The sequence below is a fragment of the Eretmochelys imbricata genome, chromosome 4, assembly GCF_965152235.1.
Source record: "Eretmochelys imbricata isolate rEreImb1 chromosome 4, rEreImb1.hap1, whole genome shotgun sequence".
In the NCBI taxonomy this organism is placed as follows: Eukaryota; Metazoa; Chordata; order Testudines; family Cheloniidae; genus Eretmochelys; species Eretmochelys imbricata.
In genome coordinates this window covers 39689193-39713731 of record NC_135575.1, presented here as the reverse complement: position 1 = coordinate 39713731, position 24539 = coordinate 39689193, and the positions used below count along the sequence as shown (strand labels likewise).

The 24539-nt window shown below is 39.1% G+C and overlaps 1 protein-coding gene across 4 annotated transcripts in view; it reads left to right on the top strand.

Moving 5' to 3' along the window:
* LOC144263986 (bifunctional heparan sulfate N-deacetylase/N-sulfotransferase 4-like) overlaps window positions 1–24539 on the top strand; it is a 246851-nt gene that overhangs the window by 75709 nt on the left and 146603 nt on the right. For 3 of the 4 annotated variants that reach the window (XR_013345912.1, XM_077815164.1, XM_077815166.1), the window contains exon 1: window positions 9591–10758. Coding sequence is in view for 3 of the 4 variants with exons in the window: in XM_077815164.1 (XP_077671290.1) it covers window positions 9778–10758 (981 nt within the window). In the remaining variant the exon portion in view is untranslated. Of the gene's footprint in view, window positions 1–6565; window positions 6675–9590; window positions 10759–24539 lie in introns of those variants that run through there. The other variant, XM_077815165.1, reaches the window with a different exon arrangement.

The following is a 24539-nucleotide window of genomic DNA, read 5'->3' as shown; positions in this document are numbered from 1 at the left end:
ATATCATTGGCACCTAAATTTGGATTTAGGCACCTAGAGAGGAAGTTAGGTGTCCACGTCCCTTTGTGAATATAGCCCTAAGTGACTTGCCCCAGGTCACAAAAAAAGGCTGTGATCGAACCTGAACTAGAGCACTGTTCCTGTGACTCCCAGTCTTGTGTGATTACAGGATCAGGCCCAGGTACTACATAGGTGCAAAGTATTATTATTTATCAGTAGTAGTACTCAAAAAAAGACTTCAGTCTTTGGCTCAAAAGGAATTAGAGACTATTTTGGCCGAAGAGTCAAATTCTGAAGGGTGTTTGCCTGATGATGAACTCAAGATGTGGAGCTTATTAAAATCCATAGGAGCTTTGCTTATGTAACAACTGAATAGAACATGAATAAGGCCTTCTGTATTTGCCCCCTTGTGATGTTAGCCTGCAGAGGCATCCTATCATAGATCAGGGAAGTGGTATTGCCTCTCTGTATTTGGTCATGCTGAAATCACATTTAGATTACTACCCTCCACTTCTAGGCATCTGAATTCCTGAAAGACATTTACAAATTGGGAGAAAGTCAAAGAAAATGAACAAAAAATGAGCTAGAGACAGTGACTTATGAGAAAATCTTATAACTAAGGCCCTACTTGAATTGCAAGATGATGGATTGTGCAAAGTAAGTTAATTAAAATAAAAATTGCGGTGGAAGCCTAATATGGTGGGATCCACAATTTCTGCAATGTCGCAAATGAAGTAGGGCCTTGCTTATAACTAAATGTGTCTCAACTTGGCCAAAAACAACTAACAGGAAATGACTGTGATAATCTGGAACAATTATTGGACATGTATAAATACCAAATAAAGATATTTTTAGGGTGATCTAAAGGACTGAGACTGAGAGTAGTGGGGTCAAAGTAAGTAAAGGAAAAATTTAGGCTGAACATCAGTACACATATCCTAACACTGAGGTCTATTCTAACTGTAAAATAGTCTTCCAAAAGAAGTTATCAAAGCCCCAGCACTTGATTTATTTTCAACTAGACAGGAGAAATGTAGTAGGGAACAACGCTACACAAGGCAATTGACTGGAGGACATAACAGGTGCTATCTAGATCTAATTTTTGTATTTCTATGAATTACAGAGTATCAAACATAACTTCAGTTTCAAAGGAAGGGGTTTTGGAGGCACCAGCAAAAGATGGAACTTCATTTCTGTCCCATCCAAGTACATATTTGTAGAAGTCTCCCATTGATAGATGAGGAATATCTGTGCACACGTTAGCACCGATTATAGTTACCTGTCTAAGTGCATCAATAGGAGGAAAGAAAAGGCCCCTTAGTGAGTCAGCAATTGTACATCAGGGGTCTGAGTTAATGAGAAGGAATTATATTAGCTGACCTGCTGTTATGACAGCACAACTGGAACATGTGTTCAAGGAGCTGGGCTTTGTGATAAGTCAGCTGTGGGTATTTGCATACCTTTGGAAATTATTGAAGGAAGAATAATAGGGATAATTCTTATTAAAATGTTGCCGCTAAGTAGGAGCCATCTATTTATTCACGGGCTAGGTAGGATGTGACAGACTGACAATATCTTCTAATGTTGAAAACAAACCTTATGGAACTAAGATAAACTTCACTGAATTAAGTTAAACCTTATTGAACCAGGGTTAATACCTTAGGGGTACATTGTATAATTAAAATTGCAATTGTGTATGTGTTATTGTGGATTTTTATGTATTTCTCTGGGAAGGGTAAACAGAAGAACAGTAGGGGGTGATTGGGCAAATTCACTTAAGTTTTAGCATCTCCAAAGAGGCTGGAAAAGTGCACAATATACTAGTTCAAATTTGATTCTCCAAAGACCATCACAAAGAATGGGGTTTTGGATAAATAGTCTAGTTTTAAAGTGGCTCAGTGCCTTCTTCCTGATCTACCAAACAGACAGGACTCCTGGTCCACAGAAGGCCCCGATGCTTAGGGTAAGGTTGCAAGGACTGAATCTACTGAGGTCCCATAAAAATGGGTGCTTGTTCTGATCTGAATCTATAATGAGGCTTCAGAGTAACAGCCGTGTTAGTCTGTATTCGCAAAAAGAACAGGAGGACTTGTGGCACCTTAGAGACTAACCAATTTATTTGAGCATAAGCTTTCGTGAGCTACAGCTCACTTCATCGGTCACGAAAGCTCATGCTCAAATAAATTGGTTAGTCTCTAAGGTGCCACAAGTCCTCCTTTTCTTATAATGAGGCTGTAACCAAAAGGACGACCATTGGGTGGGAGGCTGAAAGACTGCTCCTTCCATAATCCCTGTTAGGGTTAACTCTGGTAAACTTATTAGCAAGTGTGTAAAAGGTTCTTTTATTATTTTTAATATATTTTCTCCCTAATGCTTTTTATCTTGAGAATAATGCAGACTTGCATAGGAAGAGCTGTGTGATTCCTTATAACTGTAATAGTTGCACCTGTTAAACATCTTTGATGAGAAAGCAAGCAGTTGTTCTTGGGCAACCTGTCTGTGCTGGGAATAACATTGTGAAGTCAGGGAACTATGCAGCCTGGAAATACCCTGTCAGAAGGGAGAGAGATGTGGATCTCCATGCAGAAAGGAAATGGCTGCACAGCTGGAAGCCTAAGAATGGGTACCCTTGCTGGATCACTCAGGGGAAATACAAGTACAGTGTCCCTGAACTGTGACATAGAGCACAGGCAATGACAAGCCAAACTTCCCCAAACTATACCATCAATATGCTTCAAAACAAATCTGAAGGGGCTCAGGGCCCCTCAAAGGCTGAGTCCACTAACGGGCCATTGCTGGTGATGGTTTTCACCGGAACGCGGAGTGAGACAAGCTATTAACTTTGTATGTGTCACTTAACATCCATCAGATAGATCTAGATTTTGGACATAATTCAGCCTGGGCTAACTTCAAACTAGCAATATGGAGGCAAAAGGCTCCATATCGCCTAATCTGTCCAGTTTTCTTTGTCATTCATTCATTCAATAAATAAATAAATACTTTAAAAGATATATGCAAAAACATTTTATAAACACAATTTTTGGCAGTCTCTCTATTGCAAAGAATTTTTTTCACAAAAAACTCTGAGTAAAAACATCTGTAAAAACTAGAGCTACTAAAAACTAGTGAGCGGAGTCAAAAGGGTCAAGTGTTCATTGCCTCCAATAGCTCTTCCAGGCATAGATGCCTGCCACTTTTCATTCCAGGAGAATTATACATTGTTGGCTTTATATCCAGTGATAATTAGCCATGACCTTGGCAAATTGTCTGTTTTTCTAAAAACGCAGGAAATTATACATTGACTGTAGAAACCCCTAATCACTGAAAACAATTACTAAAATTAGGTGTTTCAAATGACAAGTGGAGTCTGAATTTACTTAAATCAAGAGAAGGAATAAACATACTAGGGTAGATCCTCAGGTGTTGTAAATTGTCATAGGGAAGTAACTGAAGTCAGGTGAGCTATGACAATTTCTACCTGCTGAGGATCTGCTTTTATAGGCAACACCTTTTAATATGTAAGCTGATGATCAGTCTTGTGAGGGCTGCTAAAACACTTACCAGCAAAGCAGTGTTCATAAAAAATCTACACAAGTAGTGATGGATGAACCACAAAAACTTTGTTTTGGATAAGCACCTGAAAGTTCATTTGCCTAATGGAAGCTTATCCAGATCACCAGAGTTCAGAAATTTCTCATTTGTGAGATTTCTGGTACTTCCACTTACAAAAGCTGCTGTATTCCAAGAGAGCAGAGGCTCAAAAAAAGGAAGAATAATATCTAAAAAATCTAATTTTTTTTCAGACTTGGAACTTTGGTTTGAATTTTGGATTTATGTTCAGGAAGGAATGATTGAGTGTGAACCTCTTTTACTCAAACCAGTTCACTTGTCTTTTGTACTGAACCATTGTGGTTAATTTGTCTAAATATAGGAATGTAAGTGCTTTAAAATCAGGGATTGTTGAACAGATAATTAGGGACATTGAATTGGGTTCATACAAATTTAGTATTTGCCCTCAGAAGAAAAAATAAACTCTGGAACCAAACTTTTTTTGAGGTTAAAAAAATTCACTTATCTTGTTTCATTATTTTTCATACACATCTGTATTCCAACTAGAAATGGAAATGAAAGTTCCAAAATACTATGAGAAAAAAGATGTTTCTGAAGCATTTCCAGACCAAAACCCCATAATATCTATTCTGTCAAGTAAAGATTTGTGTGTCAACAACAAATGGGCATGTTATTGACCATGACCCATAGTCCCTCTAGTTCTTGTCTCCTGCTTGGTCCTTTGGCTTTTCCCTTTATGTTCACCCTATCAGCCTGATGGCAACATAACCTGGGAGAGGATACCTCTATCCTTACCTCTTGACTTGAGGGGAGTATAGGGTTCCAGGATTTCATGTCCAACCCTATACAAAGGGATGAACAAACATCCAACACCCCAATACTCCTGAATTTTGGGAGATTTGAAATCTGGTTCCAAAATTGTGCCGTTTGGACAAAAAATGAACTAAAGTTTAATGTTATGTTATAGCTCAAAAATCATTTTCTCATTAAGAACATTTACTGGTTTATGTTTTATTCATTGTCTATCTTGTTAATGATCCTTGTTGTGGCCAAATTTAGCCCTGGTTTAAGTGGGTCAACTCCACTGTGGTTAATAGGCTAACGTACGTTAACCATTGTGGTTAATAGGTCTACATTAGAAACCTTTGTAATATCTCTTAAATTTCTATACTGGAAAAAGCTCTAGTGCAGATACAGTTCACCCGCTTATTTCATTTGGGGAACTTGTATCGGCTTTATCAGGTAAAGCACACTTTTGCTGGTATAAGATACATCAGGGGTCGGCAACCTTTGAGAAGTGGCGTGCCAAGTCTTCATTAATTTAAGGTTTCACTTGCCAGTAATAAAATTACATTAACAGGGGCTCCCCCGACAGAGCCCCAGACTGGCAGCGGGCTGAGAGGTGCCGGCGGCCAGGACCCAGGCTGGCAGGGGCTGGTGGCTGGAACCCCAGACTGGCAGCGTAGGTGGCAGATGGAATCCCAGACCGGCAGCGGGCTGAGCGGCTCAGCCCGCTGCCGGGCTGGGGTACCGTCTGCCACCGCATTGCCGGTCTGGGGTCCCGGCTGCCAGCCCCACTCATTCTGTTGCTGGCCTGGATGGACGGAACCCCAGGCCGGCAGCAGGCTGAGTGGGGCTCATGGCTGGGACCCTGGCTGGCAGGGCCAGCAGACAGAACCCCAGACCAGCAGCGTGGGCGGCAGACGGAACCCCAGACGAGCGGCTCAGCACGCTGCCAGTCTGGGGTTCCATCTACCGGCCCCTGCCAGCCGAGGTCCCAGCTGCTGGCCCCGCTCAGCCTGCTGCTGTCCTGGGGTTCCATCCATCCAGGCTGAGTGGGGCTGGCGGCTGGGACCCTGGCTGGAAGCAGAGTGCCACTAAAAATCAGCTCACATGACACCTTCGGTACGCGTGCCACAGGTTACCAACCCCTGAGATACATGTACATGATAAGGGTTTGCCAATAAAGCTATAACAGCAAACATGTTTTAGTGTAGACCAGGCCAGAGTCTTCTATGGGTACTGCATGCTACATGTTGCCATTATATTTAGTGTTTCTGGGACAAATGAAAAATTACAGTATTAGCATGTGAACTTGTCAATGCAAAATATGACAATGTAGAATTCAGCTCTCTGTGTAAAATTCACCAGGTACAGAGAGCCAGCACAAGGTCTTTGCATCATTGAAGATCTATTCTGAGTGAATATCACTTTGTTTCCTTAATCAGTGTATCAAAATTTGGACCCTCTCCTGCAAGGTGGAGCATCAATGAACTCAGTCAGAGCTGAGGGCCCACAAAACCTCAGAAATTGGACTCTAAAATGAAACTGGATCAGTAATACTAAATTATACTAAATGAAGCCTGATTTGGACATTCATGTTCAAGTTTTACAGAGCTATAATAGATTCATACAGTATAAAGATACTCCCAGAAAAACTGAAGGGCTGAATGCATATAAAGCTGTTGAACCATAAGGGGAGAGTTTCAAATGCACAAATGGCAGTTCCCTACTCCCAGTTATGGCTTGGAAAATCTCCCCCGAATGGGTTAGTATAACTGATTTACTTTCATAGACTTTAATGATGTTGCACTGCTTCTTACTGAACAGTTCCAAAGAACAAATCTAACCAGGTGCCCAAACCTAGAACTGAATCTTGCTCCAAGTGCCATTCAGATTAAAATGAATATCTTTATTTAATAAAATATATGTATGGGTAATTTTAAAACATTTATCCAATATTTATAACAGCATCTATAGATGGACTCGATTAGATTAGATTGAGATACTAATATTTCTTTCAGATGGGATTTTATCTTTTGTATTTAGATTGTAAAGTCTTTGGGATAAGGACTCTCTTTTTGTTCTGTTTCTGTACATTGTCTAGCACAATAGGATTCTGGTCCATGACCAGGAGCTGCGAGGTGCTACCACAATGCAAAATGATAATGATCGATCTCACCAAATGTATTATTTTGACACTTTATAATTCCAGTACCTGAGGGACCCAAGAGGAAAAAAAGCTGAGGGGAAAAAAGGAGAAAATGTAGATCTACTAATTGCATTCTATTCACCTGGGCTACAGAAGTGGACGAAGAAATTTAGTAAGTATAAAACCTGTTGCAGGATCAGATTTATTAGCACTTAAATTATATTGCTTTTGCACTAAAGTCTAAAATAAGGTGTTTTACCTGCTGGTACAGATTGCTATGACCTTTTTGGACTCAGCTTGATTGCAGTTCCATTTGTTTTGTAAGCTGTCCTGGTGGATAACAGGTGCTGCCATTCTTTGTCTGGCAAAAGCAAGAAAATATTGCCCTCTAGTGCTGAAAGAAAAATATACGATGTGAAGTTCAGATATTTTTTTTCATTTCAAAATATCTCCAAAACCAAAAGTTGTAGGCATTAGCTATTCTATTTTATGGTCTGTGTACACCCAAAATGAGGATGTAATTCCCCAGAAAGATTATAGTGATTTGATAAACCCCAAGAGTCAGACATGAGCGATTCATCCATGTCACCAAAGTCCCAGAACTCAAAGACAGCCTCATAAAGACAGTTTCCATTGATCTGACTTTATCTTTTTATAAAAAAAAAAAAAATTAATTGGCTCTTTTGAGATTAAAGCACCTCGAACCTCAAAGCCAATAAAGCAAGCAATAAAGAAGCATTTATTACTCTTATAATTATCTTGATTATTAGTAGTATTTCTTTAATTAAATTATTAATTATTATTATTATTATTAGTGTATATTTCCAGTCAAAAACTCTGCACAAGAATAAATCTTTCTTGCTGCTGTTTGCTAGTGGCTGTGACACAAACTTGAATCAATTATTGTTCTGCTGCTGGCGCACTATGGCAAAGCATGAAAGAATATGAAGAGTGTGGCAGCAAGCCTCTGACTCAAGAATATACTTTAGAGAAAATCTTACACTGGCAGAGGAATGGACAAAATGACCTCCCTTATAGATGTTTTCTATCTCTAAATTCTGTGAGTCAAATTCTGATGCCCATACTCACGTTGAGTAGTACATTATTGAACAATTAGACCTTTTTATTCAGAGTTTATTCCCATGACTTTGTTTCTCTCTTTTGCTGAGCCTTTCACCTGAATTTTGACATCAGAAAAGTAGTGTAACAATTGGATGACAGAAGAGGTCTGATATCTGATACCAGTATGGTAGCAGAAGAAAAAATATTTAAAAGAGCATTAACACCCTTCCTTTGTATTATTTATGTTTACTATAAACAATCAGAAAAGGCCCCTTATGATGGCACACCATTATTAGATAAATATACCATTAGAGAGTGCCCATATATTGTATTTATTACATTTCCTCAGGTTTAGATTTAAAAGTCTTCCAAAAATCTCAAATATTTAAGTTCCTATCTTTATTCTGCAGTCTAGTTTTACAAATGAAGATTGGTCAACTAACAGGTCTTCTTTAAAAAGAATGTTAATTCTTAGCACTATAAAATAATCCACTGTTTACAACCTTACATTCTTCCAGTGGGCAAACAGTATAAATAATTCAGAAAGAGAAGATGCTCACTTGTCCTTATTTAAGCCCATAAAACAAAATCTATTTTTTCTGATTTTTTTTCAATCTTTCCACTTCTGAAAAACCACCCCCAAAGCCCTCCCAACTTCATTGTGTACTCCTTGACTGACAAACTCAAAAGTGATCAAATGTCTGTGGATGGTTCACTATAAAGAATATTTCCTTCATTTTCCAGAATTGTTTTGTATCCGTCCTTCAAGCTGCAACAGTCTTCCTGGTGCAAATGTCTGTATATAAGGTTTCTAAAATGCACTTTAAGCTGTGTAAAGAATTCCCACTGGAAAATGGCATAGTATAGTGGTTTTCAACCTTTTTTCATTTGCAGACCCCTAAAGGGTTTCCAGTGGAGGTGCAGATCCCTTTGGAAATTTTAAACATAGCCTGAGGACCTCCAGGGGTCTGCAGACCACAGGTTGAAAACCACTGGCATAGTATAAACAGTTTTTCACTGTAAGGAATTACAGAAAGCTGGCCTGTGAATCTGGCCCATATGCCTCTCTTACCTCCATCTTCTATTTAATAATAGAAGAGAGACAGATTAAAGCCCTGCATTCATTTTAAGCCCCATATTTACATGCTTGTAACCATTTCAGGAAATTACCCTTTGAGGTGAAATGTAGCAGTATTAAGCTCAACACAGGATTTAATCGTTTAGAAGAGTTTAGTAAAATTTAGTTCAGCTGTTTTAGAATTGTCTAGATGGTAACAATAATTGTAATTACTTAAAAATTATAATGTTTTTGGCACTTTAATAACTCAAGAATAACTTCGTGTAAGCCTGCAGTCTTGGATTCATATCCTGCAAATATTTTACACATGAGTAGATCCCACTGATTGCTTAAGATATAGAAATACATAGAAATTAGAGACAGCGAAAGTCTTTTCATTCTTCTAACACATCCCCACTCTAATAACAGGGGGAAGGTTCCATACTACACGTTTTCTAATACTTTGTCTTGACTAGTTTGAAATGTCTCAAAACACTGGAGCTCCACTATCTCCTTTCAGACCATGCCACAATTTGATAAATGTGTCCAAGTTTTTCTTTTTCTTAATTTCATCCCATTATTCTAAATTAGACCTGCTTGCAATTGCAAGAAATCTTTCTAGCAAAGGAGACATGACTGACTGAACATCATTCAGTGCTGTATTTAGATTTCATTTCATGTCAAAAGCATTTTGGAAAATTACCTTAAATAGATATTTTTAAAAAAAGTTAACTACTAAAAAAGCAGCTGACAGTCAGCTAGTACTGTACAATCAATAAATCTCCTCTTCCTCAGATTGCACATATCAGTTACTAGCTTATTTAATTAACACACTTATTTTTAATTGCTTTATGGATTTTGTTTTTACTTACTCTAATTTCACCCTTTGTTGCAGATAATGTTAAGCATCATCTCCATTGATTTTTTGCAAGTGCTGCATTCAGAGAAGATCTCTTCCAATTTAGATTTCCAGATACTTTGACTTTGAGCTCTAACAACTTTATAACCTCCCCAAAGCCCCTCATAAATGCATTGCAATGGTCACATGAACATTTTGGGCGTGGTACCAGCACCATTTTTTGTCCTCTCTGCTATGGCACTTTAAGAGGATAAAGCCAAAAAAGTTTTTTCTTTTAAATTGAAAGTATTCCAAAAAATGAATCTTATTGTGAAACTTCGTAGAAGTTTCAGAACACTGGTAATTCTCTTAACCACCTTCTGTTTAGTAAGCATAGTCATTTCCGCCTATTACTTATATACAGGCTACAAGCAGGAGATGACCCTAGTTGAAGCCACTGGAGAAGCAGAATGTGAGGGCCTTAAACTTTTACCATACAGGTCCATGGAGCTGAAGACTGCTAAGCTGATGGATCCATCTAATACTGACCCTATTGTCTTGCTATTTGTGGAGAGCCAATACTCCCAGCTTGGACAAGATATCATAGCCATCCTCGAGTCTAGTCGATTCCAGTACCATATGGTAATTGCACCTGGAAAAGGTGACATTCCTCCTCTTACAGATAGTGGCAAAGGGAAATATATGCTTGTTATATACGAGAATATTTTAAAGTATGTATCCATGGACTCATGGAATAGAGAGCTCCTGGAAAAATACTGTGTGGAATACAGTGTTAGCATAATTGGTTTTCACAAAGCCAATGAGAACAGCTCACCAAGTATTAAATTAAAAGGATTTCCACTAGACCTTTACAATAATGTAGCCCTCAAAGATTGCTTTGTAAACTCTCAATCTCCTCTACTGCACATTACCAAAGCACCACGGGTTGAGAAAGGCCCACTACCTGGGGAAGACTGGACGGTTTTCCTATTTAATCACTCCACCTACCAACCTGTGCTTTTAACTGAATTACAGACTTCCAGATCCTTCCCACCATCATTGCCTAAGGCTCCACTGTATGCTACAGTGATTCAGGACTTGGGGCTTCATGATGGGATTCAGAGAGTCCTTTTTGGAAACAACTTGACCTTTTGGCTACACAAGTTGATCTTTCTAGATGCTGTCTCTTTCCTGACGGGGAAGAAGCTCACATTGTCCTTGGATAGGTACATTCTTGTCGATATAGATGACATCTTTGTTGGAAAGGAGGGAACAAGGATGAACATCCAGGATGTGAAGGTAAGCCAAGAACTGGGGATGGCGTCTCAAATAAATGGCTCAAATCATAAATACATCTGGAGAGAGATAGAGAAAGAGCAAAGGAGGCCTGGGAGGACTCAGCCTCATAGTAATGCAACCAAGTTACAAGTAAATCCAACAGGTTTGAAAGCACAATCAGAATTTTGTTACATTTTGTATTGTTGGAACTGGTCGAAAGTGGCTGTCCCACACACACAGCTATGCATGCTCAAACATACTCTCACACATAAGCATCTCGTGTACTGGTCACTCTGTATGTGGGCCACCCTCTATTAATGTCAGATCTGCTCAACAGTTTATTACTATATTGCCTCTAGTGGCTGAGCCACAACTAACCCTATTAGTGTCACAGTTAACAGAGATTCTTTTAGCCTGAATGTTGCATCAGTGATTTTGGATTGCTTACCTTGATAAGAACTGTAAAGTCGCAAATGACAGCAGATTTGTTGTAACTGGCATCCACAATACATGCACATAGATTCATAGATACTAAGGTCAGAAGGGACCATTATGATCTAGTCTGACCTCCTGCACAATGCAGGCCACAGAATTTCACCCACCCACTACTGCGAAAAACATACAGCAGAGATTATAACCTGAATTACAGGAAGGTCAATGTGTGAAAGTACCAAAGAGCTCGGTATGTCCCATTTCATAGAGACTTGTGACATGTATCCTAATTACAGGGTTGCCATGCTGACTAGTGGGACAGAGTACAGCGTAATGTCGAATGAGTAAGTGGGCAGACACCCGGACCCTAGGAACAGGGCGGTCACAATGCTCAGTTTAACATAGAGCTCAGTGCCCCTCAAAAGACAGGGGAGGTGACGTACACTCTAATTACAGGACAGTCATCAAATACATGTACATAATCATATATAAGGAAACATTTGCATATAGACGGATGCACACAATTTACAGGTATTTATTCTGAACCAGAGTTTTATTGGGTTTAAAAAAAAAAACCAAACAAGTGGTGTTTGTGTAGTTTGTAAACTTTCCAGAAAGGATGTTTGTTATTTATAACTTCACTTTGTATTAGAAAAACAAAAGAATTTTCAAGCAGTTATGAAATACTAAAAGGTATAATCTCATTCTGATGTATGAGGCTTAGAAGAACAACTCTCTTTACCATTACTAGCAGTTTCATAATTAAAGCTTCACAAAACAAGATACCTTTACATCTTACACTTGTACATCCGTAGTTATGATCGTATACTGTTTTTTCCCCCTTGATCTAGAATGTTCATTGACTGAATTGTTGGTGTTTTGTGTTTGATTAAAAAAAACCAAAAACCCAAACTATTGAAGTTTCCAGTACAAAAGCTCTGGATGTTTATCCTGTGAAATTCGAACTCAGGAAGATTCTTAGAAATATCTTTGGGAATTAAAAATGATGAATTGATACCAGTAGCATTACTCTTAATTAAAGGTTCCTTTGGAATTGTCTAAATGTCCACATATTAAGGAAATTATCATATTAATAGAGGCTATTAGAGACTTTTCAGCCATTGCAAATGTATGTTCCCTATTCCCTACACAGTGGGATTTTTCTTGTAAACATTGAAATGCTTCCATAATCAATGAGCATGCACATACACACACACCAAGCCTTTATCTACAATCTTTTTATGAAGTCCTAAATTTATTTCATTATGTTTTAAAATTATTTTTTTCATTATATGCATTTTCTACATGTCTGTATCCTGGCCAGGGCCAGTAGCAGAACCAGATGAATTGAGATTTCACCAGAAGTTGCTCCTGTGACATTTCCAGGCCAGTTTTGCAGACCCAGAAAGTTCAGATAATTGGAACAGGCAACCATGCTTTTGGATGCTTATCAAAGCTGACACCAAAACCCAGTCCAACTCTTATTATCATCAATGGACACTAGAAAGGCCCCTGAACTCCAAACCTTTTGAGATTTGATATTACTACAGCTGAGCAAATAACTGATTTTTTTTCAACAACAATCAGTTTGTTTTAAAATGAAACAGAACCGTTTGGTTTTATCTTACTGAAACAAAAAACAAAGACAATTTATTTCAGATTGAACAAAAGCTTTTGTTCATTTCAATATTTTTTGGGGGGGAGGGTGTCATTTTGTTAGATTTTAAGTATGGATTTTAAAATCTTTTTATTTAAAAAATAATTTAACCAAATTTCAAAATGAAATTTCATTTTGAAGGAAAAAGTCAAAATGTTTCAATTCAAGAATGTCAACACAAACCATTTATACTTTCATTTTTGCACTTTTTATTCTGCCAAAACTATTCGCTGAATTTGACTCAAATTCTGAACATTTTGATTCACTGAATTTACTGTTTGACTGAAAAATTTCACCCAGCTGTAACCATTACTAGTTACAAAGTGTACTAGTTCAGTAGTGAGATCAGATGGTTTTTAGATGCTTAGTGAGCTGAAATGCACATTAAAATCCAGTGACTAAGGGCTTGTCTACACAGGGAAATTGACTGGAACTATGGAGTAAACTACTATGGAGTAAACTATTCTGCAATAGTTCCCTGTGTGGCTACTCTTATCCTAGAAAAAGTGTGACTTTTTTTTCTGATTTAGCTTAATCTACTTCAAAAGTAGATTAAGCTAAACTGGAAAAATAAAGGATTCTTATTGCTGAATAAGAGTGTCTACAAGGAGAGTTATTCCAGAACTCATGGCGATCGGGGGAGGTCCCGGATGACTGGAAAAAGGAAGAAGGAGGATCCTGGGAACTACAGGCCAGTCAGCCTCACCTCAGTCCCTGGAAAAATCATGGAGCAGTTCCTCAAGGAGTCAATTCTGAAGCACATAGAGGAGAGGAAAGTGATCAGGAACAGCCAGCATGGATTCACCAAGGGCAAGTCATGCCTCATTAATCCAATTGCCTTCTATGACGAGATAACTGGCTCTGTGGATGAGGGGAAAGCAGTGGACATGTTGTTCCTTGACTTTAGCAAAGCTTTTGACATGGTCTCCCACAGTATTCTTGCCAGTAAGTTAAAGAAGTATGGGCTGGATGAATGGACGATAAGGTGGATAGAAAGCTGGCTAGATTGTCGGACTCAACAAGCAGTAATCAATGGCTCTATGTCTAGTTGGCAGCTAGTATCAAGTGGAGTGCCCCAGGGGTCGGTCCTTGGGCCGGTTTTGCTCAATATCTTCATAAATGATCTGGAGGAGAGTGTGGATTGCACCCTCAGCAAGTTTGCAGATGACACTAAACTGGGAGGAGAGGTAGATACGCTGGAGAGTAGTGATAGGATACGGAGGGCCGTAGACAAATTAGAGGATTAGGCCAAAAGAAATCTGATGAGGTTCAACAAGGACAAGTGCAGAGTCCTGCACTTAGGACGGAAGAACCCCATGCATCGCTACGGACTAGGGACCGAATGGCTAGGCACCAGTTCTGCAGAAAGGGACCTAGGGGTTACAGTGAACGAGAAGCTGGATCTGAGTCAACAGTGTGCCCTTGTTGCCAAGAAGGCCAATGGCATTTTGGGATGTATAAGTAGGGGCATTGCCAGCAGATCGAGGGATGTGATCGTTTACTCTCTATTCGACATTGGTGAGGTCTCATCTGGAGTACTGTGTCCAGTTTTGGGCCCCACACTACAAGAAGGATGTGGAAAAATTGGAAAAAGAGTCCAGCGGAGGGCAACAAAAATTATTAGGGGTCTGGAACGCATGACTTCTGAGGAGAGGCTGAGGGAACTGGGATTGTTTAGTCTGCGGAAGAGAATTATGAGGGGGGATTTGATAGCTGCTTTCAACTACCTGAAAGGGGGTTCCAAAGATGATGGATCTAGACTGTTCTCAGGGGTAGTGGATGACAGAATGAGGAGTAATGGTCTCAAGTTGCAGAGGGGGAGGCTTAGGTTGGATATTAGGAAAAAATTTTCACTAGGAGGGTGGTGAAACACTGGAATGCGTTACCTAGGGAGGTGGTGGAATCTCCTTCCTTAGAAGTTTTTAAGGTCAGGCTTGACAAAGCCCTGGCTGGGATGATTTAGTTGGGGATTGGTCCTGCTGTGAGCAGGGGGTTGGACTATAGGACCTCCTGAGATCCCTTCCAACCCTGATATTCTATGATTCTATGAATAGCAATAGCACTTTAAATTCACACCCTGCCTTATTGCAGAATAACTTCCCCATGTAGTCAAGACCTAAACAACTTCTTCTTTTGCCCAGCGAATTAATAATTCCATAGCTGCTCCCCTGACTGTCTTTGGTAAATGACACTTGATTTCTACCTGTAATCTTCCACATCTCAATTTAAAACAGAAGAAAGCTATGTATACTTTAAACTGACAGTGCTGAGTCATCTCTCAGTCCTGACAAATATCACATTGTTTAGAATAGCAGACTTCTTCCATTTATTTCCCACTTTTGATCTGCTATACTTTTGATAAGTGATCTGTATAATGGGGTTCCTCTTCAGGTGCTATCACATGCAAAAAATAAACAGTAGTACAAATAAAATTAAGCCAAATTGGCATTTTACTGTTTAGTAAACCCAAGTGCTCTACACCAGTGATTCCCAAAATAGGGCTGCTGCTTGTTCAGGGAAAGCCCCTGGCAGGCCAGGCCTCTTTGTTTACCTGCCCCGTAGGCAGGTTCAGCCGATCGCAGCTCCCACTGGCTGCAGTTTGCCACTCCAGGCCAATGGGGGCTGCAGGAAGGGCCGCCAGCACATCCCTCAGCATGCACTGCTTCCGGTAGCCCCCATTGTCCTAGAGCGGCGAACTGCAACCAGTGGGAGCTGCAATTGGCCTAACCTGCGGATGCGGCAGGTAAACAAACTGGCCTGGCCCGCCAGGGGCTTTCCCTGAACAAGCAGCGGCCCTAGTTTGAGAACCACTGCTCTGCACTACATTCATGTCATGCAACAGAAGAGTATGTGCATTATGCTCAGAGACCAAAGTAATGTTTAACTAGGAATGCTATGTGAAAACATTTGCAGAATCAAAGACAGGATAATTCACGTAGCCCATGGTTGAAGTGCTTGCAAGGCATTCAGATCTTACCCTGCTCACCAGAGCAGTGTGCTGACAACATTTGAGCAGAATCCCAGCCTTAGAAAGGCAGAGGGGTGAAAAAGTCGTTCTAGCATTCCAACATGTTCTGTGTAAAACACTTTACTGCCCCTGCCTCCCTCCCCCAAAAGGCTATATTGACACCAAAGTATACATTACTACTTTTGTGTGCATCCACCAAGAGGAACAGAGATTTGTATTATATCTTGACAAAAACATGGAGGCTTTACGTACTGTCTTCTAGATACACTTTTTTAAAAAGGAAACATTCTCTTTATGGATTGTATTTGAATAGAAGTTTTCATGAAATACTGTGTTCCTCCTGTATTTCTGAAGTGCTATGCAAGGAACAATATAACAATCCACATCTGGCATTGCATTTTCAACACATAGTACAAGGTAATGGGATGTGGGGTTTTTTGCATCACCATGTAGGGAATCACAACCAAAATAGGTGGGATTCAAAACTCCAGTTGGTGCCTGGCTACCAGGACAGGGTAGATACTAGGCATGATATGCACCCTATGGCCTGGGTTGAAAATTCATGGAAAATCATAGAAAGTATTCATAACAAATAAAAGTCAGAATGGGGCACTTAATCTTCTTTTAATGGGGTTGTTTACCCAGGCAAGAAAAGTAGTCCAGTGACTAGAGCAGTGAGCTAAGAATCCAGGAATCTGCATTCTCATTCCCCAGTCTGTCACTGTTGAACAAGTCACTTGAGCCCAGATTTTCAAGAGTAACTTCTAATTTTATATGCTTCAGTTGTGTGGTGGGTAACTATGGACAGTTCTGACTAAATTCTCAGCAGTGGCTCACTGAATTTGGGTGCCTCCATTTTTAGTGCCCAAGTTGAGACATATATGGCCTGATTTTCAGAGGTATTGGGCACCCACACATCCAAATGAAGTCAACTATGGAATTGCAGTTGGTCAGCACCTGAAATCAAGCCCAAGGTTCAGACTCTGCAGAAACTGAATGTATCCCACAATGGGTTCTCAAATACCAAAGTGGGCATAATTCAGCAAGCATTTCAGTGATGGATAAAACCATCCCTTTGATTTTCTTTTCTAAAAGATGTAAGGTGTTGTGATACTTAGGGCTTAATTCTGCCTGTCCTTTGTGTGGATTTTAAGAGTGTTGATGAGCACAGCTCCTTTATTTCAAAATGTTCTAGACCACAAACTGGTTCTCCACATGCAGCTCCATGTTCCTGTACAGGGGTGGGGCAGTATTTGGGTGAGATTCTCTTATGAAACATATGCCATAATCTAGCACTACCATCGCAGTCCGTGTTTACATTATATCACACTAACGTTCAATTCAGCTTTCCTCTCCAGTCAATGTTTAAAATGTGATACTCTCCAGAATGTGCTATTTCTTCAATTAATATGTTCCTTTTGTTAATTTTGATACAGAAGGAACAGAAAATAAAATGCAAATTTCATATGAAGTACTATCTGTCATTTAATGCTATCATTTTTTTTCTGCACCATAAATTCACTTATCTAATTCCTTACTGTCATAGGGCATACAGAGCCCGTGATATCCCAGATTAATAGGGAGACTAGCTGCCTCCTCTGATGGGACTGATTGGTGACCCTGCAACAGCTAGGGAAGTGAAATGGCTGCAGGTCAGACAGGAAGAGAGGCTGAGGAACCACTGAGAGCACTGTAGGCAGCAGACTGGTAGGCCGACAACCAGGTATTTGGAACTCCAGAAGACAAGGATCACAGAACATGAGTCTGGGAAAGAGCCTACAGGAGAGGCATTGTAGGAAGCAATAAGAGATTGGGAGATACTGGTTCCAGCTCCTAGATGCCTGGAGAAGCACAGAGGAATGGGTGGGTCTGGGTTCCTCTACCAACCCGAGCAGAGTGGTTATTAATGCCTGCAGAGCAAAGGGATCTGAACCCCAACAGGCTAGAGACTGTTGACCATTCACTAGGGTTACAGGACTCCTGACTCACTAGACTCAGAGGGAAGAGACTATTAATGATCCAGCTGGAACATTAGAGTCATAGTGAGGAACTACCAGACAGGGGGCTAAATAGTGATTGGCTGAATGAAGGAGAAACAGAGGTATTCTTGCCATAACTCCTGCTCAACCGTGGTGGTGGTGGCGGAGGGCACCCGAGCACAAAGTTCTCTAACATACGCACAGTGCAGAATGATAACTATAATAAAGGTTGCACAATCATCTCCATTCTTGTCATTTTCAGGTTTTTTTAATCTTAGTGGCTGAAACATGCCAGGTTTGTTTTCTGTCTGGCAACAGAAGTTAATGAAAAATTGAACCAAAATGATTCAGCCATTTTGAAGAACAGTGCTAAAAATGCCCTCACATTATTTTATAATATTTTTAACAGCTGTAATATGTTTGTGGTAAATGGCAAAAACTTGAAATTTGGAAGGAGGTAATTCCTTGATCAAACACCCTTCTTTTTGATAGTTTGGTGCAAATTAGTCATGATTTCTCAAAGTTAACGTTGTTGTTTTTTTAAATATACTATGTGAGGGCACATGCAACTTTGTAGAAAGCTCTTTCAAAGGTGTGCCAGATTCCAACTGGTTTTGAACATAATTGCACAGGATAGAGATGTTTGTAAGCAGTTCTGTGTTTTTCCTCTATGATTAGCGTATTTGTGCAAGGAAACTACAAATGAACACAGAAGCATTTCTAACTCTACATAGAGTGTATGACTAAATAACATTACTCTAAACAATCCTTTCCTAGATACTTTTTTCATTTCCCATGTAAATTGTAACTTCAAATTAAAAGTTTGTCACTAAAAATTGGTCTTTTGATGACAATCAGTTTAACATAACAATCACAAGGTATGTAACCCTTTTCTTATTAAATTATTTCCTATGACTCAAATGTTTTTATTCCCCATACAGAGTCTTTTTTCAATTAGATACTGACAGGGATGCATTTTTGTTTGTTTGTTTAAGGGCAGCATCAGTGAGTGAGAGATTAGAGAATGAGGTTGTTATGGATTGTGCTTACCACAAAAGAGCTGAAGTCCCTTCCACTGTGGAAGCAGTTCAAGGTTATATCTGGCTAAGCAATTAAACAGAGACTCAGCTGAGCCATGGAAAGCTATTTTCCCAAGCTTCATGGGTATCTATCTTAAGCCTGCAGAGTTTCTGCAAATTAATTTATCTCCTTCCCTCCTCCTAATATATTATCTCTCTGCTTGGTTTTGAAAATCTAAAGATCCACAAATGCATCAGTTACTTGCAGAATTGTAAAGTTCATCTAGCTTTAAATTGCATTGATCCCCAATCATACAACAGCTCCAACCACACTGACATCAGCACTCTAGGGAAAACAATTGGTAAGATCTGGCTGTCCTACATTTGTGCTACATGCACTGCATACAGAAGTTGATTTTTCATCTTTAAAAACTTTCTCTAACCAAACACAAACAAATTTGCTGTCAATCAGCATTAGCAAATTCTTGGTACCTTTTTGATTGAAGACATTCAGTATCTTACTATGACCCCTTTTCCCTAAAAAGCTAAAGTGTTCTGTTCTGCATAGTCTAACTGCTGACACAAGGACAAGATTGTCCTTGTTCAATCTGAGGTCGTATAAATTGATGGAGCAGTAGTTAGGAGTGTCCTTTGTGCTACTCCTGACTAAATCCAGTCCTTTTTCTTTGATAACTTCATGAGCCTTCTGCATTCTCAACCACTCATGTTCTAAGCATCAACTCACTTTCCTTTCTTTTAAAATAAAAGTTAAAAAAACATGAGTTTTCGACTCCTCTCCAGTTTCTAGAGGACTGATCTTTATCTTTGACCTTTACTGGATTTTGTTTCTTTAAAAATGCTTTGAACTCCTGAAGTGTGCAATTTCTCTCTCATTCTAGTGCAGTGGTTCTCAAACTAGGGCCGCTGCTTGTTCAGGGAAAGCCCCTGGCGGGCCGGGCCGGTTTGTTTACCTGCCGTGTCCGCAGGTTCAACCAATCGTGGCTCCCACTGACCGCGGTTCACCGCTCCAGGCCAATGGGGGCTACGGGAAGCGGCGCGGGCCGAGGGATGTGCTGGCTGCCCTTCCTGCAGCCCCCATTAGCCTTGAGCCGTGAACCGCAGCCAGTGGGAGCTGCGATCAGCCGAACCTGTGGACGCGGCAGGTAAACAAAGAGGCCCGGCCCGCCAGGGGCTTTCCCTGAACAAGAGGTGGCCCTAGTTTGAGAACCACCGTTCTATTACTGTAATGACAAGAATTCATGTTGGACTCATAGCTCTTCTGATAATACAGAATTTAATAGTGCTGCTGCATCATAGGGCTACCTCCTATGCCTGATAATCTAAGAATAGGTCTTTACATCTCATACCTTCTGTGATCCTTCTGTAAGGACAATTGATTTTAAATATAGTAGGTAAAAATATCTGGGCCAGATCCTCAGCTTTTGCAAACCTGCACAGAATGCAAGTCTGCTGAAGAGCAAAGAGGATACATAAAACACTGATTTACTTTGCCCAATCTTCTTGCTGCTCTGTGCAGCTCTTCCTCCCTGTCTACTCAGAGTTTAAAACCCATTTCTGAGCAAAACCATTGAAAAGCTGTTGAAGAGTACTCTCCAATCACATTTCATCTCTGCCAATATCCTGCACCTTTCACGGTCATTTTTTACACCATGACAGAGAAATGGAGATGGTCACACTGGTGAGTAAACTCCATTTAGCAGTGGATAAAGAAAAAATGACATATTACCAGATGTCTCAGCAAAGTTTGACATGGTAGATCACATGATATGGCTGACCTTCCTTAGAAATTTGCCAGAAATAGTCAAAAATCTGTTACATTGATCCTGGGGGATTATACTAAGATTATGAACCTACATCTCAAGAACTCTCCTGTGGTGTTCCTTAGGGCTCTATTCCTTCCCACATATCATTTCATATACCTGGTACAACCACTAGGAGAGATTGTGAGATGTCCTTGACTTAAATTACAGCAATACTTAGACAACATCTAACTGTGCATCTTCTTCACAATAAATGCAAACAGCATATCCCCCAATAGTTCCAGTGCTTGAATGAGATTTGCATCCGCATGAAGGCAGGGTGGCAGATGCTAAATACATGCAAGACACAGGTGATGTTGGAAACAAGAAAGCATTTGGAGGAGCCAACGCCATAACCCCACCTTCCATCAAGTATCCTTATTGTCAAGGTGGAATTCATTCTTTTCTCCTACCCTGTTTCAAGGTCCTCCTGGGCTCTTCACTTTCCAAACCAAGCAGAATAACTGTATCATAGATAACACAGTTAGAAATAGAGAACAAAAGGTTTGGCTGCCTCCTCCTATTTCCTATACACATACCTCTGGCAATGTAGACTATTTGTTAATCTTACTCATGTATGGTATATGTTAACCTTATTTCTCTTCAGCTTTTACACATAGATGTAGAAGACTCCCACTTGGGATTCATCTTAAATACATTTAAATTGAATAAAAGAGAAATTCATAATACATCATAAGTGCTGCACTTGGACCTGAGTACGAAAAAATAAGAATCAGTCAACCTGCTCTGAAATGGGAGTGTCTAGCCCCGGGACAGTAAATAGGCAAACCGCAGGCCAAATCCAGATTGCCAGACATTTTTGAATGGACCTCTAAATCTTTTTATTTACTTATTATTATAATTATTGTTATTATTTTTTATTATTTTCTCTGGAGTCGGACCTTGACTGTATCTTGACCACAAATTTGGACCTGGACAAAAAAATTGACTGCCCTGGTCTAGCCTATTGTTATTTCAGCTGAAATCATTCAGCATTCTCCCAATTCTCATATCTAGAATCATCCAATTCTTCTTTGCAAGATAATGGGTTTTGTACTGATCCACCATATTAAATGCTTTACCCTTTCAACTTTTTTTCATTGTCTCTTTAAAGGCGGTTCTCTCATTCAGAATCCTAGCAGAAAAGCAGTTAAAAAATAAAACTCCTTTGTCATCAGCTAAACCTTGCCTTTTCTTCCAGGCAGCTTGGAGGATTAATTGTCTGTCTGAGCTGCTTACCTGAATTACAATAGAGCTTCTCCCGCTCCCAGGTCTTTCACTTAAGCTATGCTGTGTCCTTTGAGGGGTTTTTTATACTGTGAAGTCATCATCTGGCAAATCCAGAAAAGAGATACATTTTTCTCCATATATTCCATCTCATTCACACTTTCAGTCCCTCTGGAAAACAAATTAACCTAATATTGTTTTGGTGGTTCCTGTTCTCCAATTCTTTCACCTTTTTTTTGTTTTGTTTTGTTTTTTTGCGGGAACAGGATAGTGAGTCCATCCCCATATTTCAAAGGTTAACAGAGTGACTTTCCCATCCAGACCAAACAAGGACTTCTTTACCTTTTTAAGAGTCACTTCTTGTTCTCAAACCCTGTTGGTCAGATTATCTACCACAGAAGCAATTGTTCTGACCTTAAGGTTAAGTGTTGGATAACCTGATCTGCTATTGGTTGTTAGTGCATCAGAGATGGCTAAAATATTGAAAATTTCATTTTTTTTCAGGAAAAAAGTCTCAGTGTTGAATTTTTCCCACTTACAATCCACATAAAAAAACCCATACAAACAAGATCATTGACAATTTTCATGTTTTTTTTTTTTTCAGCTCTATGTGCTGGTTAGAATTTAGGGCATCTATAGGCACTCCATACAAACTGTTTGTTTTATATCACACTCTCTAGTAACCTGCATTAACCTGTGTTTTTAAAAACAATACACATTATTTAACAAGAAACAATAACAGTTGTTTCCTGTGTTGAAAAATAGCACATTATGAAATGATTTAAATCTTTGCTTAAAAGGCCAGCTAACCCAAACTTAAAGAGCAGTCATAATTATTGTCTTAAAAGCACTTGATACAGTAATAAAGCATCACAAAGAATCTCAAATATAATGCCTTCCATTAGCAACAGTATTACTTAAGTTACTTTAAATATGTCTTTATCATCTAAATGCAAGTAAAAGAAACACTTAGGGCAACAACACAATTTACTGTCATTAGCATTACTCAAGCAATTTCAATACAACCATGTTCAGATAGTGGTGTTATTTATTCATGTGGAGGTGGATGGAGAAAAAGACATGAGTGAGAGAGAGATCCTTGTACAATAAAAATACTGACTTATTATCTGGACAATTTCTGCTCACCTATATAAAATAATCTGGAATGAAATAAATTTTTCATAAACTTTTGGCATCTAGTTCTTACCACATTTCAATACGTGTTCTCCCTGGAAATCAAATTTTGGGATTTGATTCTTTCACAAATCTACTGGTAGGCCATTTAATCAATATTTAAACTTCTGGTGTTATTTTAAGGCATGTTCTTTGTGTTAATGACTTTTCACTCACATACGAGTAAGCTATTATGGAAGGCTTTTCGGATGAAAATACCAAGTTTCAGCCTGTATAGCAACCAAAACTCCTCTTGAATTTAACGCGAATTGGAACCACTTACATTAGACTCCAGGTCTTGATGAGGTCACATTTCTATATTAGTAAATGGAAGATGTGCACTACGTATATGTGATCATTTGAAAATGATAGGTTGTAGGTGGATCATGATAAATATATTATGACAACCCTGAGGATAAAATTCTTGCTGCACTGGGAAAACAAATACCTTAGGGTCAAAATCTGCCATCGGATGTAAACTGAGAGCTCTCATTCACTGTAGTGAGATTTGCACATCTTCATCCAAAGAAAGAATTTGGTCTTTAAAAAATATTCTTAGCTTCAACATCTTTGTTCACTTCCCCAAGTCAGTATGTGATCATGAATATGTTGCCAAACAAGAAACGTATTTGTATTTGTCCAAATGAACCAGATACAGAAAAAAGAAGCCTTATTGAAAGTATCGTATACATGGTGTGTATACCTTTATATAAACTCAAAATAAATGGCCTTCTAACTCTAAAGTGCAAAAGACTGAAATTTTACTTTCAAGACAGTTTGTTAATCTTTAGCATACAAATAAATTTGCTTTTCTGGAGAAATTCATTTGAAGCCACCTGTTTTGTTTAAAAATATCTATCTATAGTACAAAAAACAAACAAAAAAAATCAATTTCTCAAACATAAAATTCAGAAAATTTCAGCCCACTGTAGTCCTCACTAAAAGTGATTTTTGTGTCATATTATATTTATTAATTAAGGCAATTTTTCTCTTGCAAAAATTGATAAGAATCATCCATTTGTTTACATATGTGTGGCTTATTAACTGAACACAAGGGAAAATATTGTAAAATATCTAGGTTTTCAATTGAAACTGTGATTTCTAATGAAGCATTGTATGGAATATTGTTAAAGTGGTATTTCATCATATGCAGAATAGTTAGCACCTGATTGTCAAGTTGATGAGCTATGACCAATGGCATGACAACTCTCAGAATGTTTCATGAAATCACAAATCATCCGTGATGCTCTTTGGCTGAAAACCTTGAATAAAAATTGAAAGACCACCCAAACCAAATCATATTCTGTATCAGAGCTGGTTAACCCTTCATTACCTATTAGTGTTTAATAGCTCACTAGGGAAAGTTTCAGCTATTGTAACAGTAATATACAGAGTGGTTTACAAGGTGAGAAGGCTTAGGGATCTAGATGGGGTTGGCAGAGGATGCCAATGAGAAACTGCAGGTGGCTAATGCTCTGGTAACTCATGTACTAACTAACACAGGGTGATTAAAAACATATCACTTTG